Below are 17988 nucleotides of genomic sequence, written 5' to 3' on the forward strand. Positions count from 1 at the left end.
CGCTTCAGCTTAACTTTAAATAATTTAAAAAAAAAGGACTGTACAGTGTTAAACATTTTCTGCTCAACTTTAACTCTAAAAATACAACGCCCTCAATCCACTACCGTTTCTCATTAATAATCACAATATAACAACTGGATTATTTGGGTTAGCTTAACTTTATTACTATTAGCTTTGTTTGTTTTTGTTCATGAGTAGGACAAACAATGCAATTTAATGTAGTCTTAACATTAGCGTCCTATTTTACCACCCCCAAAAAAATAGGTCACAAATAAAATGTTTTATGAATAAATGTATAGCAGTTATTACTGAACAAATGCACTTTCTTTTTTTTTTTCTTTTTTTTTTATTTATACAATTTCATTTATTGGAGGCCTTGAACAAAAATCACAAACATTACACAGAACATTTATACACTTCTAAACCAGTTTTCTTGCAAATGAATTAATTCATTTCAAATGTAATAAAAGTTAGGTTTTGTTTTGAGGTTAAACTTGATCAGGTAAAGTTTGAACTAGTATAATAATTTTAAGACTTTATGACTTTGTTTTTGCCTGGTCATAAAATCCTAATTAACCTGATATATGTTGCAAGAAAATTAGAAAATTCAAATTGAAATATTTGGTCTTAAATAACCTGTGTTTTTTCAAAGGTAGAACTATCTTGCATAAATAGGGAAATTAACAAATAGAGGGCAATAAGTAGTACATGTAGCCAAAATTAACTTTATACATGTGTGTCAACTTTTTTATTCTCCACAGTTAGAGATCTGCCTGGAAGACTATTTTATTGGGAGATTGCAATCAAACAGATTCTATGATATTTTATGTTATTTTTTGGAGTAAAATTATGAATGTTCAAAGATTTAAACAATGAGCATATAAATAAATCATTTATAAATGAATTAATTATTTATATTCATAAAGACAATTAATTTTAGTAAATAATAATATGAATACATTAGTGTGGGTCTCATTGGGGTCTAAGCGTGACGCGGGATTGGCGATTTTTTGTAAGCGTGACACGTGAAAATCAAATTATTGTGCCGTGAAAACAGGAAATTTCAAAAAAATTGAGAATTGCTGACGTACATAGTGTAAGTGGGAAACGGGAATCTGACAAAACAGTAAGCGGGATCCGGGATCAGAAACCCCCAATGAGACCCCCATTAGCCATAACAGATAGCTTGAGCATTCCTTATTTTGTAAACTAGCACAATCAGAAATATTAGTTGTCGATTTGATGAAACAATTTTAATAAAACAATTACTAGTATTTGAATAACAATCAAAGAAGGACTTTTATAAAACCTTCTAAACATGGAAAATAATTGTCACACATTTGTCATCTTCTTTATTTAAAAGAATGAATTTGAAACTTTATTATGATGAGTTGTATCATGAAAGCAATTTTAGATTTTCCAGTATAGGCATTTTGATAATAAGGAATGTATTTTACTCAGTGTATTGTTTAAGAATATAAAAAAGCCAATTTTTTTCTTCTTCAATTTTTGAATTTGAATATAAAAAGCTTTATTAAACCTGTTAGAAGACAAAAAAAATGTAGACAAATTAATTGTCTTTAGAAAAATGTAAGTGACCTTATTGAAATTCCATTGGAGGTAGATGTTAAATAATATACAAGCAGATCAGGCTATAAATTCCATTGGAGGTAGATGTTAAATAATATACAAGCAGATCAGGGTATAAATTCCATTGGAGGTAGATGTTAAATAATATACAAGCAGATCAGGGTATAAATTCCATTGGAGGTAGATGTTAAATAATATACAAGCAGATCAGGCTATAAATTCCATTGGAGGTAGATGTTAAATAATATACAAGCAGATCAGTGTATAAATTTTAAAGTGCTTATTATTTTTGTGCTTTTTTAGTACAAATGGTTGTGTTTTCAATCACTATATTGGTTTTGCTTATTGGTATGCATAAGTTTGTTTTTTATTTATATAAAACCTGACATCATTGTGGTTTAAATTCTATATCATCTTTTGCTGAGCTTTTTTGACACCTCAATGGCAATTTTTTTTTTCATTTTTCATTTAAAAAATATCCTGTATAAGAAAATATATGCATGTTTTCATTTTAAAACTTTACGATATTAAGAGAAGTTGTATTGCACTTTTCAGGAAAATATAAATTGCAATAACTTTCCTGTAGGGGTAGTATTCACACATCTCTAAAAACTGACACCTTTAAATTATTTGAATTTACAGGTATATTTTTGATCTAATTGATCCAAAAACAAATGAATGTGTATGTTTATTTTATTTTGATAACATTTTGTTTTATTGTGCTGTTTTTGTAGGTTAGTGATCCAATGGCATTATGTATATCTTACATGTATGGTTTTTTTTTCTCTATTTTTGAACTTTATTGTTTGATAAGAACCAGTTTTAAAAGAACCACTGTTTTATATCTTTTTTTCATCACTGTAATTAAAAGAAATATTCAGGCATTGGACAACATTGTTTCTATATTTAATCATCAAATAAGTCTAAATTTTCTTATTTATTTTTATTATCAAAAGATATGGCAAAAATGTAACACAGAGAACAAGAATACAAAAATTGGGGAAAGCTTTTAAAAAAAACTTGACTGCTCAGAGGAATTTAAAAGTGTTTGATCAAAATGTTGAAGAAACTAGCCTCTAGAACCTTATAGTTTTGTTGGTGGTTTTTTTGGCCAAAAAACATTGTAACATACTTAAAATATATTTGAAAACTTAAGTCAACAGGAATTTTATAGGTAAATTATTTTTTTGTATGTCTAGTCCTAATTTTATCTTATGTTCAGATAGATGTCAGAGTAAGAGATGACTATACATAAAACCCAAGATATTGTATGAAGTAAATATTTGGAGTGCAATATTGCAATACTTGTATGTACAGTTGCAGCAATATTTTGTTTTATTTTTAACAATTCATATCTATGTCCATTATTTTGAATTCTATTTTTAGCTTTACATTCCTTAAATGTTTCTTTAGAATGAGATTTGTAGATTGCACTGAATAAGCTGATGTCAGCTGATTAAAATAAAATACTCTTGATTTGTTTTATTCATGTCACATTCATATCAAAAAGAGGCTAGCATTCCAATGAATTCAAATATCACAACATAGTCAAGGTAGTAAAAGACAGACCAAACACACTATAAAATAAGAAAATGTGGTGTGAATGTTTTTGAGACAACTATCCTCTGAAGACTGAAGGACCAGAATGTAAACAGCTTCTGGTCATCACACAACATTCAACAATGAGCAAAAGCCATACTGTAAAGAAAGCTACATAAAGCCCTGGGATAACAAAATGGAGTTGGAATAGAAAACAGAAGGCACTTTGATTTAAGATGAAAAAAAAAAATAACCAAAATAAACCAGATTATTGCTGACAGCAACCAATAACAACCACTGGACTACAGGTTCCTGTCTCAGGATAAGCACATGAGAATAAGGTGGATTCCAAAATGGTTTTCAACATTCAGTTCTCTAAAAGAAAGGCGAAAGATATCAGAGGGACATTCAAACTTCTGATGTTTTGGAGTTGTTGTTGATGTGGTTCATAAGTGTTTCTTGTTCTGTTTTTTTATATAAATAAGACACTTGGTTTTCCTGTTTGAATGGTTTTACACTGGTCATTTTTTTGGAGCACTTAACTATATCTTGCTGTTAGGTATGAGCCAACTCACTGTGTTGAAGACAGTACCTTGACCTATAATTGTTTACTTTTACAAATTGTGAGACGGTGTTGTAAAGAGAGGCAGAAGATACCAAGGTTGGCATGTAGGGCAGTAACGAAGATTCTTCACTTTTTTCGGCTGTTGGCAGATTTCTGTAGTGTGCCCCATGTTTATTGATGTTTACTAGCCTCTGCCTCTTCAGTTCTCCTCCATGTCATTTTGATTCTTTCTCTCTTTCATTTACCATCTGGGGTCCAGTATCCTCCTGGTCACCTGCAGCGTCTTCTCATTATAGTTGAAGCTAGTATATCTTCTTGTTAGCATCTGATAAGAAGGTTCTCGTTTGAAATTTTTTTGTGGCCAAAAGATTTGCAGAATCCTTCTTAGATTTTGGTATGGAATACAGACAGCTTGTTTCGGTCATGGTTTGTCATCCTCCAACATTCTGAACCAAACAAAAGTACAGGCAAGACACTTCTGCTGTAAAGTTTGAGTTAGGTACGGATAAGAGCTGACCTTGCCTTTGATAGTCATCTTTTGGTGTCAGATTCTGCTCCGCCATTGGTAGTTATAGTGTTGCCAAGGTATGTATAGGTATCAATATGTGGAAATGTTTTTCCATCCAGTAAAACTGACCCTGGGTTGTTAACGTTTAGCGTCATGATTTCAGTTTTCTTATTGTTGATTTTCAGCCCCATCTTTCCTTAATATTTTTGTAGTTCTGAGCTCTCATCTTGAATATGTTGGTGTGATTGAGACATTAATGCAAGGTCATCAGCAAAATCTAGGTCTTCCAAAGTGGTGAAGGTGCCCCACCTAATGCCTCTTGGTGTTTTAGCAGTTGTTTGTCTCATTATCCAGTCTATGACTATGATGAAGAGTGTTGATGACATGACTCAACCTAATCTTACTCCTATTTTTACTTGGAAGTAAAAACATGTATCACTGTATCCCACCTTGCATCTGAAGTTGTTGTAGAACGCTTTTATGAGGTTTAGAAGATGTTGTGGAATGCCATATGATTGTAATATTTTCAAAAGACTATTCCTGTGGATGCTGTCAAATGCTTTCTTAAAGTCAACAAAAATTTATATACAGCTGTTGTTGCCATTCTGTAAATTGTTCTATAATATTCCTTTATGTAAATATTTGGTCGATGCAACCTCTCCCTGGGCGAAAACCTGCTTTTTCTTTCGCAGAAGGTCATCAATGGAGTCTGCAATTTGTCTTACACTAACTTTTGTCATGATCTTACTTGGGAAGTTGGGATGGGAAGTTGGGATGGAGAGTAGTGTAATGCCACGCCAATTGTTACAATCATTAAGACCTCCTTTTTGGGGGTATTTTTATTATAGCGCCATTATTCAAGACGTATGGTATCTGTGCTTTTTAGCTCACCTGGCCCGAAGGACCAAGTGAGCTTTTCCCATCACTTGGCGTCCGGCGTCAATCGTCTGTCGTCCGTCGTCCGGCGTTAACTTTTACAAAAATCTTCCTCTCTGAAACTACTGGGCCAAATTTAACCAAACTTGGCCACAATCATCATTGGGGTATCTAGTTTAAAAAATGTGTTCGGTGACCCGGTCAACCAACCAAGATGGCCGCAATGGCTAAACATAGAACATAGGGGTAAAATGTGGTTTTTAGCTTATAACTTAAAAACCAAAACATTTAGAGCAAATCTGACATGGGGGTTAAATTGTTCATCAGGTCAAGATCTATCTGCCCTGAAATTTTCAGATGAATCGGACAACCTGTTGTTGGGTTGCTGCCCCTGAATTGGTAATTTTATGGAAATTTTACTGTTTTTGTTTATTATCTTGAATATAATTATAGATAGAGATGAACTGTAAACAGCAATAATGTTCAGCAAAGTAAGATTTACAAATAAGTCAACATGACTGAAATGGTCAGTTGACTTTAGGAGTTATTGCCCTTTATAGTCAATTTTTAAACATTTTTCGTAAATTTTAGTAATCTTTTACAAAACTCTTCTCCTCTGAAACTACTGGGCCAAATTAATCCAAACTTGGCCACAATCATCATTGGGGTATCTAGTTTGAAAAATGTGTCCAGTGACCCGGTCAACCAACCAAGATGGCCGCCATGGCTAAAAATAGAACATAGGGGTAAAATGCAGTTTTTAGCTTATAACTCAAAAACCAAAGCATTTAGAGCAAATCTAACAAGAGGTAAAATTGTTTATCAGGTCAAGATCTATCTGCCCTTAAATTTTCAGATGAATCGGACAACCTGTTGTTGGGTTGCTGCCCCTGAATTGGTAATTTTAAGGAAATTTTACAGTTTTTGATTATTATCTTGAATATTATTATAGATAGAGATAAATTGTAAACAGCAATAATGTTCAGCAAAGTAACCAAAATGGTCAGTTGACCTATATAGGAGTTATTTCCCTTTATAGTAAATTTTTAACCATTTTTCGTAAATCTTAGTAATCTTTTACAAAAATCATCTCCTCTGAAACTACTGGGCCAAATTAATCCAAACTTGGCCACAATCATCTGTGGGGTATCTAGTTTTAAAAATGTGTCCGGTGACCTGGATATCCAACCAAGATGGCTGCCATGGATAAAAATAGAACATGTCCTGGGTAAAATGCAGTTTTTGGCTTATAACTCAAAAACCAAAGCATTTAGAGCAAATCTGACATGGGGTAAAATTGTTAATCAGGTCAAGATCTTTCTGCCCTGAAATTTTCAGATGAATTGGACAACCCATTACTCTCACGACACTTACCAAAGAGGAAATCCTGGATAATCATAGGTCTGTTCTATGTTCCTTTGGAATTTCAACCAAAGATGAAGAACTGGATCTTCCATCACTGTATTGGATACCTAAACTACATAAGTGTCCTTACAAACAACGGTATATTGCTGGGTCTTCCAAGTGCTCCACGAAACCTCTTTCTAAATTATTAACATCTATTTTATCAGCAATCAAAGACGGGCTTCAAAGTTATTGTGAAACTGCCTATTCTAGAGGTGGCGTGAATCAGATGTGGATACTTAAAAATTCAAAAGATCTTTTAGAGTACATACAATCTAACTCTCTTTCATCTTGTAACAGTATTAAAACATTTGACTTTTCTACTCTGTACACAAGTATTCCACATTCCAAACTAAAAAAAATTGAAAGAGTTGGTATTACTTTGCTTCATAAAAAAGAATGGTCAACGTAGATACAAGTATCTTGTCTTAGGGAGGGATAAATCCTACTTTGTAAAGAATCACTCTGATTCAAATAAAAAATTCTCTGAAACTGATATTATCAAGATGCTTGATTTCTTGATTGACAACATATTTGTTACGTTCAGAGGACGTGTTTTTCAACAGACTGTCGGCATTCCAATGGGAACAAACTGCGCCCCTCTACTCGCCGACTTGTTTCTTTATTATTATGAGGCTGACTTCATGCAGGAACTTCTTAGGAAGAAAGATAAGAAGTTAGCAATATCCTTTAACTCTACTTTCCGCTATATAGATGATGTTCTTTCACTAAACAATTCAAAATTTGGTGACTATGTGGAACGCATCTATCCAATCGAACTAGAGATAAAGGATACTACAGATACAGTTAAGTCAGCTTTATATCTTGACCTACATCTAGAAATTGACAATGAGGATCGGTTGAAAACAAAACTTTACGACAAAAGAGATGATTTCAGCTTTCCAATTGTGAACTTCCCATTTCTAAGTAGCAACATTCCAGCAGCACCTGCATACGGGGTATATATCTCCCAATTGATACGATATTCTCGTGCTTGCATTTCCTATCATGATTTTCTTGATAGATGTTTGCTGCTCACAAGGAAGCTATTAAACCAAGAGTTCCAAATGGTGAAGTTGAAATCATCCCTTCGTAAATTTTACAGACGCCATCACGAGTTGGTTGACCGTTATGGAATAACCGTTTCACAAATGATATCGGATATGTTCCTTACGTCGTAACTACAATCCCCTTCCCTTTTATGAATATGACCTACCGAATTTGACTATTTACCGGATTTGTAATCACATAATCAACACGACGGGTGCCACATTAGGAGCAGGATCTGCTTACCCTTCCGGAGCACCTGAGATCACCCCTAGTTTTTGGTGGGGTTCGTGTTGTTTATTCTTTAGTTTTCTATGTTGTGTCGTGTGTACTATTGTTTTTCTGTTTGTCTTTTTTCATTTTTAGCCATGGCGTTGTCAGTTTGTTTTGGATTTATGAGTTTGACTGTCCCTTTGGTATCTTTCGTCCCTCTTGAATATTATTATAGATAGAGATAAACTGTAAACAGCAATAATGTTCAGCAAAGTAAGATTTACAAATAAGTCAACATGATTGAAATGGTCAATTGACCCCCTAAGGAGTTATTGTCCTTTATAGTCAATTTTTTTTAAAACAATTTTCATAAACTTTGTAAATTTTACTAACATTTTCCACTGAAACTACTGGGCCAATCATTATAGATAGAGATAATTGTAAGCAGCAAGAATATTCAGTAAAGTAAGATCTACAAACACATCGCCATCACCAAAACACAATTTTGTCATGAATCCATCTGTGTCCTTTGTTGAATATTCACATAGACCAAGGTGAGCGACACAGGCTCTTTAGAGCCTCTAGTTTCCAGATGTCTTTAAAGATGTTATAGAGCAGGATGGCAGATAAGCCGGGTCTTTGTTAAAAATTCAACATTCAGATTGTTGTTTCCAGGTGATTTTTCATTTTCTAGATTTTTGATTGCAGATATTATCTCCTTCATTTTAGGTGGTTCTATGCTGATTTCAAGTTCATTATTATTTTCTTCTATATAAAGGTAGCTTTAAAATACTAAGAATTACATGCATCCATTACTGCCAATGACCTCTTTTCCCCAAAGTGATTAAGGTTATATACCTCAGTATGCAAGTGTTCTTATTGTTATGCGCTTAATTTTCTACTTTGGCTAGAGGTATAGGGGAGGGTTGATATCTCAAAAAACATGTTTAACCCCGCCACATTTTTGCGCCTGTCCCAAGTTAGGAGCCTCTGACCTTTGTTAGTCTTGTATGATTTTTAATTTTAGTTTCTTGTGTATAATTTGGAGTTTAGTATATCGTCCATTATCACTGAACTAGTATATATATTTGTTTAGGGGCCAGCTGAAGGACACCTCCAGGTGGGGGAGTTTCTAGCTGCATTGAAGACCTATTGATGACCTTCTGCTGTTGTCTGTTCTATTGTCGGGTTGTTATTTCTTTGACACATTCCCCATTTCCATTCTCAATTTTAAGTTATCAATTTAGTAAATCTCAACCTCACTGAGTATATTTTATGTCGTTTTGCATGAGAGTAGCATGCATAGCATAGCAGACGCTTACAATTTTTATGATCAAGGTCTCATTCTATTTGCCAGTAGTTCATGTGATTCTGAGAGTTCTCATTTAAAGGTTTGGCTTTATGGACCAGGAATTGTAAAACTGTAAGCTTTTTTAAATTCTTAACATCCAATAAGAACTATTGTATACCTGCCAATACACAGGAAGTGGGATTAGCAAGGTGTATTATGTAGGATGTGACAATGATTTGGCATCGTTGTAAATATAATGGAATTTGATGTGACTGTCATACAAGTGAGAGGTTTAGCCCTATAAAACCAGGTTCAATCCACCATTTTCTACATTTAAAATGCCTGTACCAAGTCAAGAATATGACAGTTTGTGTCCATTAGTTTGATGTGTTTTATCATTTACTTTGGCCATTTGATAAGGAACTTTCCATTTTAAATTGTCCTTGAAGTTCAGTCATTTGTCTGTATTTTTGTAATTTTTTTGGACAAATATTAGACTTTTATGCAAAAACTTTAAAATCTTGCAGGATTATGTTACTAAACTAGAATGAAGTTATCCCTTTATAAACAAGAGATTAAAACAACAGTAATGAACTTTATTTGAAATGCAAATTTATACTCTAAAGAGTTGACAATGCAATAATTGAAAAACACACATAAATAACATTGATGAAATAACATTTCTTAAATGAAAGACATGGTAAAATATAACAATGGATGAACATGACTACATGAGGTATGTGACAAATTGATTGTTTTCCAGAAAACACATGTACAGCAATAATGTCCCCTGGAATATAATGACTATAAACTAAAGTCTTGTGACAGTTTCTGGTAATTTATCCTGTAGCACAGGAAAATTTGTCTAATCGGAACGAAACATTCAGTCTAGATGTAAAAATATTCACGCAACTTGCATTATGTGTTTATCAAAATGAACAAATAATGTTGATTTCAAACATTTGACAAAAGGACTTGAAGACAGGACAAAATATTTCATCTACAAATTTTTCAACAATTATGAAATAATCACACAATAAAATAATATAAAGACCTTATTTACAATTTATCACATAAACCTTTCTCAAATATTCGTTATACATTTTTTTATTCACAATTAATAAATCATAGATAGCACTCAGAAATTTGAACACATGTTTAATTATATAAATTAATAAACCATTTGAAAAAACTTTAAAAAAAAACTTTGAGTACAAAACTACATAAGAATGTTCAAGATGGTGGAATGTGAATAAACATGGATTTTTTTACAATATAATGAGTCATGTTGCACAACTATAAAACTTACTTTTTAAATTTACATTTGTATTATATGTCTCTGATACATTTAAATGGATGTGTAATAATTACATCTTCATTCCAAAAAAATCCAACACCAAGAATGTGTCCATTGTATATGAATGCCCCACCCATCATTTTCTATGTTCAGTGGACTGTTATATTGGGGCCAAAATTCAAATTTGGCATTAAAATTGAAAAAAATCATATCATAGGATTGGTACGTGTGTACTAAGTTTCAAGTTGATTGGACTTCAACTTCATCAAAAACTACCTTGACCAAAAATTTAACCTGAAGTGGGACAGACGGACAACCAGATGAATGAACAGACGCACATATGAAAAAAAACAAAAAAGCCTCTAAGTGGGGCATCATAAGTAGGGCATAAAAACCAACCATGAACCCTGATACATCCATGTGTCAATAAAAACATAACAATGCTGAATTATCATAGATACAATGGCCATATTGTTTGAAGAATGCCATATTTACACATTTCTTTTATGTTATAAAATGCCATATTTACATATTTCTTTTATGTTATAAAATGCTAGCTAACAGTAATTGGTATGTAACCTGTAAACTGGATCCCTGTTGTGTTCACTTATCGCTACACTGACAACAGGTATGGCCTAATTAGCACATTTATAACCCTACTGAATTCTTAAGGGAATGAAAGATACCGGCACAATTTGTCAAGAACATGATAACATGCTCGTTGGTCATTTATCTGTACTACCGCCATGGGGTTAATTAACAGATACTTATTTATTTTGCGGCATCACAGTATTAACATTTGATGTCAATTTCCTATCACTATAATTAGTCAATTTTATTAGCGAATCAATGAATTTGTAAAACTCGTCCAATTAATGCCAATGTGACAATGGCACCAACCCGTTCCTTCGGTGCAGACCTATAGATGGGACGACGGACCAGGCACTGGATGAATTTATGATGAAAGATTTGATGTAACATTTTTTTTTCTGTTAAGATGTGACATTTTTTTTTCTGTTAAGATATAAGCAATTTACAAGAAAAATGGTTTTCCTGCCAAATTCAGATGGTTTTATTTTGGGACTAATAATTCATATATATGGCACTTGGTCATACATTTCAACATATATGTAACCAACAAATTGAAAATGACAATGATAGTTTTTTTTTTATGAACACTGTTTTTGGTGTCCCAAGGATTTGTATAGTAAGTATACTATACAAATCCTTGGGTGTTCCAAAAAAACGAAACCTACTGACTACGGTACTGTAATCATAACAAAAATCAGCCAGCAGCTATTCTCATCAGCAAAAACAACCAAACAAAAACTACAACCTTACCAAAAAAGAATAGCAATAAAAATTGTTTAAATTTACTTCCTTATCTAAAATCAGTTTCTAATTAATTGTTTTACTGTTAAATATAGTTTCTTATATGAATCAAGCATTTTGAATACATCTTTAATCATTTCTATTAACATTTACAGTAGTCATCATAATTGTTATCATGGTAATACATGTATGATTTTAGTTTTACTTTATCAGATACTGTCTTAAGTAAAGTCTGTAAATATATGGTAAAACCAAAGAAATTTTTCAAAAATGTAGACTATTAAAACAACAGTAGACCTAGCCTATGAAAGGTATATTCTGAATAAAGGCATTAAACTTCTGCTTGGTTCTTATAAGAAACTGTATTTAACTATTTCTACTATAAGCAAACAATCCCAAAGATAAACCACCAATAACAGAAGCACCAACAACTAATGGGTTGCTCTTGACACAATCAATAACCTTATCCGCCATATTTTTGTGGACATATTTGGTATTGTTATTTCCAACGTCTATGTTAGGATCAGTATTTTCTACTTTCTGTTGTTGTACTGAAGAACTTGTCTCTGTGGTATTTATTTTAGCAATGTCTGCACTTTTTTGCTCATTAAATGATTGAAGCGCATTGTTTTCTATTGACATGATTGAAAACGGCTCTGTGTTGCAGTAAGTGTTAGGTGAAGATTTGTCAGTGAAGATCTGTTTTTCCATTCTTATGTCTTTATCGTACTCTCCATTCTGAATCAGAACATTTGGTTTTTCTGTCTCTTGTTGTGGAATGTTTTCAGGGATATGATGTGATGCATGATTTGCTGATCTTAATGATTTAAATTCCCTTTCATCTTGAGTACTGAATCTTGTTTCTAGAGACGATACTCCATCTGTTTCAATACTCTGAAACATATCACCAACTTCTGTTGGTGTTTTGCTAACATCTGTCCTATGATATAAGACTGTTTCTTTAATGTCACATGATTTTCTTTCCTGGATGTCCATGAATGGCTCCTCAGGATCAAAAATTAATCCTGGTTTCTCTGACTCTTGTGTTATGAATTTATAATTCAATAATTTTTCTAGATCACACATGATATCTTTCCTTTCCATGAAATCTAAAGCTTTGAAAAGGTTTTCTAAAGTAGCTTGAACTGGCTTATCCCCATTAGACCAGTTGGCTATTAACTTTTCTGTACAACTTGTTGATGTGGTCTGAAGTAACTGGACTTCCTCAACAGTATAATCTGTAAAATAAAGGAGTCATACATTCATTATCAATCTGATTAAAATACAGATCCTGTGTCCATGCTATAGTGTCTTTTTAAATATATAACATCAATCAGTGAAGAATGGATACAGGATATATATATTAATCAGATAGCTATTAACTATTATTAAAGTCACACTAAAGTGATTTTTAGTCCTTATACAGATTTTTTTTTAAAAGACCGTTTATTATGGTAGATTTTAATCCAGTTGGGTCCCCATGCTGTAAAAAATTTAAATATTTTACTATGGGTATTGTTTTTTATCAACTATATGGAAAAAAATCAAACTTGTTAATGTGCTTAAAAATAAATCCTTTAAGGAGGCTCGAGGGTACAAAATTTCAGCAAAAAATTTAAAGATTTGTTTTTTCTTTACAAATTTTATTTATTACACTTTTAGTTATTACTTTATAATATGGTACAAAAATCAACCAACAAAATCGATTTGGTTTGGCCCCAGATGACTTTTAAAATGTTTATATCATTGAGAAAGCTCCAAATTATCTCCCTTTGGTGCGAAAATGCTATTTTTTGGCATTAAAACTGAAATATCTTTTTTAATTCATCAGTGACCTATATTTTTTATTATTTTTGTTGGAACTCATAAATATACAGTAGTTGAACTTCTAGTACCAAGTTGCAATACTGTAAATAACATTACCAAGAAAGTCCGCAAGATCCTTCCACTTTTCCTCAAAATCTAATATATGCAATTTTTTCATCACTGAAAATGGTAAATGTCTTAGTTGTGTTGCTCCATTGTATATAGGTGGTGTTGTTGCCTCCGTTACTTGTCTAAGCTGTGTTGCTCCATTGCAAATTGGTCGTTGCATCGTCTCTGTAACTTTTATAGCTTTTGTATCTGATGCTGGATGTTCCCATCTCTTTTCTGACATTAAAAAGAAATATAAAGATGTCTTTCGAGATTCCATATATATTAAATCTAAATTCTTAAAGTATTATCATTTTAAAAAAAACTGTACAAGATGGTTTTGTTTTATTAATTTTCTGAGTACACTATTTAGCAATAATGATTGTTTTACCTTAAATGTATACCATGTATACAATATGAATTTAAAAAAAAAGACATGGCATATATGTCAGTGAGAGCAATTGAACAAAACTTTCTTGCAAGAGACAAACGCAATGAAAGTAGCACTGTAATATTACAACATGAACTAAAATTTGGACTTTTAAATTTGATTATACTGAAATGCATGTAAACACTTTTATGTTTTGTTTTGTCTTGTTGAGTTAACAAATATACATTGTATTTTCAATTAAAATGCTTCAAGAATATGTATCAATAGGACAACATTCAATTTTTGGTATAGTACATACATATTGTATTTTTGTATAGTATTTTTGTATTTTATATGTCATTTATGTACAACGCCATTGAATACATATTGTATATGTAGAAATAGGCGTTTAATTAAGTTTTCATGTTTCATGTTTCAACATGCCTCACTGTACATTTTCTGAGAACTGATAAATATTGGTCAAAATCCCGATTTTGCATATATATATATTAAACAGTTTACTAAATAGTGAACATGTGTACCTGTATATTAAATTTCAATCAGATGTAATTATAAACTACAAAGATTCAATTGTTTTTTCTAAAACGTCACTTTTTCTCCATTCACAAGCCAAATTAATTCAGGCCAGGCAAACTGCGCACAGTCTGAAATTTTAACAGGCCACATAAAGTCGCAAAAAAAACAATTCAGTAAGGAAAGTGTTAAACCAAAAGTGGAACCTATCACATTTCCATATTGAGCATGTTCAGTGAACTATGACATATAGGTCAAAACCCTAATTAGACATATACATTAAACAGTACCCCTCATAATAAATGTGTGTACTAAGTTTCAAGTTGAATTAACCACAAAATACCTTAAACAAAACTTTTGACCTACATTAAATTTTAACTTGAACCTGACCCAAGACAGACGAAAGGACAGTTGGACACAAAGACCAGAAAACAAAAAACTACTCTACCATCATAGTCAAACATGAAAAAAAGGAGACTGTGATTTAATCATTGATTTTACCTGTATCCAGTAAATGATTAGGATCTAACATGTCTGCCAAATCTGTTTGACAAATTTCAGGATCTCTTAATGCCTTTATGAACTCTATCAAACATTTATCTTGTTGTCGAATCCTTTTCAGTAAATGTTGCGTAGCCATTCTTTCCCCCTTGTTGTTTTGTTCACATTTAATTTCTTGCTGCAAAAGAAAAAAAAAAATATTGTGTAAATCACCTCCACTGATTTATTATCATAATTATGGTAGAAAATTTGAAAATATTTAAAAAAAAAAAAAAAAAATGAAAGGAATGTTCAAAGCCTATAATATTTGAAAACCAAGAATGTGTAAGAACTGAATTAATGAATAGCTTTATGATAATAAAAAAAAGAAAATACCATCCAAATAAGTGCTGTCTCCTTTAAATATGATTCAATTGAATATATTAGCTGAAACAGGTTTATATGGATCCAACATTTTTTGTCCAAGGCTGTCTGCTGGCTCCAGAAGCAATGAAGCAGCCCATCCGATTTAATGACAAATATCTACTTTCCCATATGGGACGAGCTCTGTCAATCCACGTCCCCAGCTTGTCTGGCAAAACAGTCACTGAAGTTAGAGAAATGTCGACTAGCATTTTATATATAATCTAAATTTTCCACTTTACAATACTCAAAGAAAAACAAAAAGAAGGTACTTTGATTATATCATGTGACCTTCATCTTACCTTACTCATCTCTGACATACTGATAAGATGAGGTAATATTTCCACTGGATTTAACTTGGTACTAAATAACACCTCCTCTCTCTGCAGTACTTTTAGGGCATGGCGTTTATCAAACATCATTGCAGCTATAATAAAAGGTGAAAAAATGTTGAATTAAATATTTAACATAGTAATTAAAGACAATATTTTGAAGGGAAAATAGATAACAAGGCTTTAAACTAGCTTTTAGCAATTGAGTGTACTCTAATTAGATTGGTAGTTCATATCTTTTGTCTTCTTGCTAGTTTTGTTTTTCACTTGCTCAGATGAGTCACTCTAAAGTGTCTTTCCAAATGATTTTTACAGTTTGAAAAACTTTGTTCTTTTTTTTTGCTGTTACAGTACTATCTCATTGAAAGGGAGGGTGGAGAACTCACAAACAAGTTAAACTAAACCATATATTCAAATAACCTATCAAAAATCATAAGCCTGGAATTCAGAGGTTATCATTGGTTAATTGTCCGTCATAGTTGCCTTTTGGTCCATATTTCATCATGTCCATATTCATTGTTTTTTCAGACTATAATGTCATCTTTACATTACAATGGTTGGATGTTTATGGATTGATAATAACATCTAGGAAAATCTGATTGATTCATTAGTTGTTCTTGACTTTGAAAGAGCTTCCAAAAACTGTTGAGTACTCTTTAATAGATAGACTCTTTTATCAGTTTATTAGTTGTTTGTACTTCCTACTGATCTACAAATGAGACCATCCCTGTCCAACTGATTTTTACAATTTGTTCTAAGGTTGTGGTGTAAAACCACTATTCCATGTCAGGGAAGGATTGAGAGCTCACAAACACTAGTGTATCCTAGTCACATAGTCTTTAAGTGTCTGTCCCAAGTTTGGAGACTTTACCTATTTTGACTTGTTGTCATTGTTGATGTACAATGTATGCAATACAAGTTATTTTCTGTATATAGCATATATCAGAATGTAGGTCTTTAAAATGCATTTTGTTTTCTTTAAGTCAGTGTCTTTCACCCTGTATATATTGATTACTAGTATGGTCATGACGGTTGTTATTAATTGTTGAAGGCTAGATGATGACCTAAACTCTATTGTTTTGTCTGTGGGTATATGCATTGGCGGATCCAAGGGGGGGGGGGGGTTCCGGAGGTTGAAACCCCCCTTTTTTTTTTGGACGATCAATGCATTTGAATGGGAGCATATAGTTAGAACCCCCCCCCCCCCCTTTTTTAAATGGCTGGATCCGCACCTGATATGTTTTATATTTATTGAGCAATAATTCCACATCTCTGTTATTTTATAAAGTTGGACTACTTAAACTTTTAGTTTTGAGTAAAATAAAAATGCTAATATAAACAGGTTGCATGGGAAGTTTTCCCTTTAGTAGCAAGAAGTGTTTTGTTTACAAAAAAGTATTGTATATAACTTGAAATGTACCCCTAATAAAAGGGATAGTTATAACACAGGGGTTAATTTGTAACAATTTGCTGGGCAAAATGCTGGGTAAATTATAATCCCAAATCTTTGTTTTTTTTAAGAAGTTCAGATGTTCAATACAAAACTTTGAATTTTTCGAAAAACTAAAGATTTTCTTATCCCAGGCATAGATTACCTTAGCCATATTTGGCACAACTTTTTGGAATTTTGGATCCTCAATGCTCTTCAACTTTGTACTTGTTTCTTTTTTTTTAAATATATTTTGATCATGTTGATATGAGCATCACTGATGAGTCTTATGTAGACAAAACGCGTGTCTGGCATACTAAATTATAATCCTGGTACCTTTGATAACTATTAGTAAACCCGGCAAATTGTTATGTTCAAGTCCCAGTAGTCATTACATTGGGGGATTAACCATCATTTAACAATTTATTGAGTGTTATGAAAATAAACACACATACAAATGTTACATCCATTTTTGTACAAATAGTATTACCATGGTTACTTTAATCATAAATTATGAGTTACACATGCTGACCTTTGTACTTAACACTCACAGTTTGTTCTGTGATGATTTCACTTGTTGTTATACTTTAGTATTAACCTTTTAACTCAAGTTTACCATGTTTACCTGTCTCAATGTCTGAAAGTTCAATTTTGTTTCTCTTTTCCTCTGATTTTCATCCAAAGGCAGTGTTTTCCATCCAGATAAATTATAGGAATCCCCGACTATATATTGGGACAGCTAATCCACTGGAAATAAATGCCCTTTGACTCTCAATACCTACTTTCGTTTTTAACTACACTTTTCTACTTTCAAATTCTGTCCGCATTCGTTCCAGGTTCTATA

At 32.3% G+C, this 17988-nt stretch overlaps 1 protein-coding gene across 1 annotated transcript; it reads right to left on the reverse strand.

The window, feature by feature from the left end:
• Positions 1-9615: 9615 nt before the first annotated feature.
• LOC143072598 (uncharacterized) lies at positions 9616-17983 on the reverse strand. The gene is made up of 5 exons (XM_076247629.1): positions 17770-17983; positions 15686-15810; positions 14982-15159; positions 13586-13813; positions 9616-12900 (listed from the first exon to the last, which is right to left on the reverse strand). The coding sequence occupies exons 2-5, from the start codon at positions 15803-15805 to the stop codon at positions 12029-12031; spliced, it is 1398 nt and encodes a 465-aa protein (XP_076103744.1). The 5' UTR covers positions 15806-15810; positions 17770-17983; the 3' UTR covers positions 9616-12028.
• Positions 17984-17988: the final 5 nt, after the last annotated feature.

Source organism: Mytilus galloprovincialis, chromosome 4 (assembly GCF_965363235.1).
Source record: "Mytilus galloprovincialis chromosome 4, xbMytGall1.hap1.1, whole genome shotgun sequence".
Taxonomy (NCBI): Eukaryota; Metazoa; Mollusca; class Bivalvia; order Mytilida; family Mytilidae; genus Mytilus; species Mytilus galloprovincialis.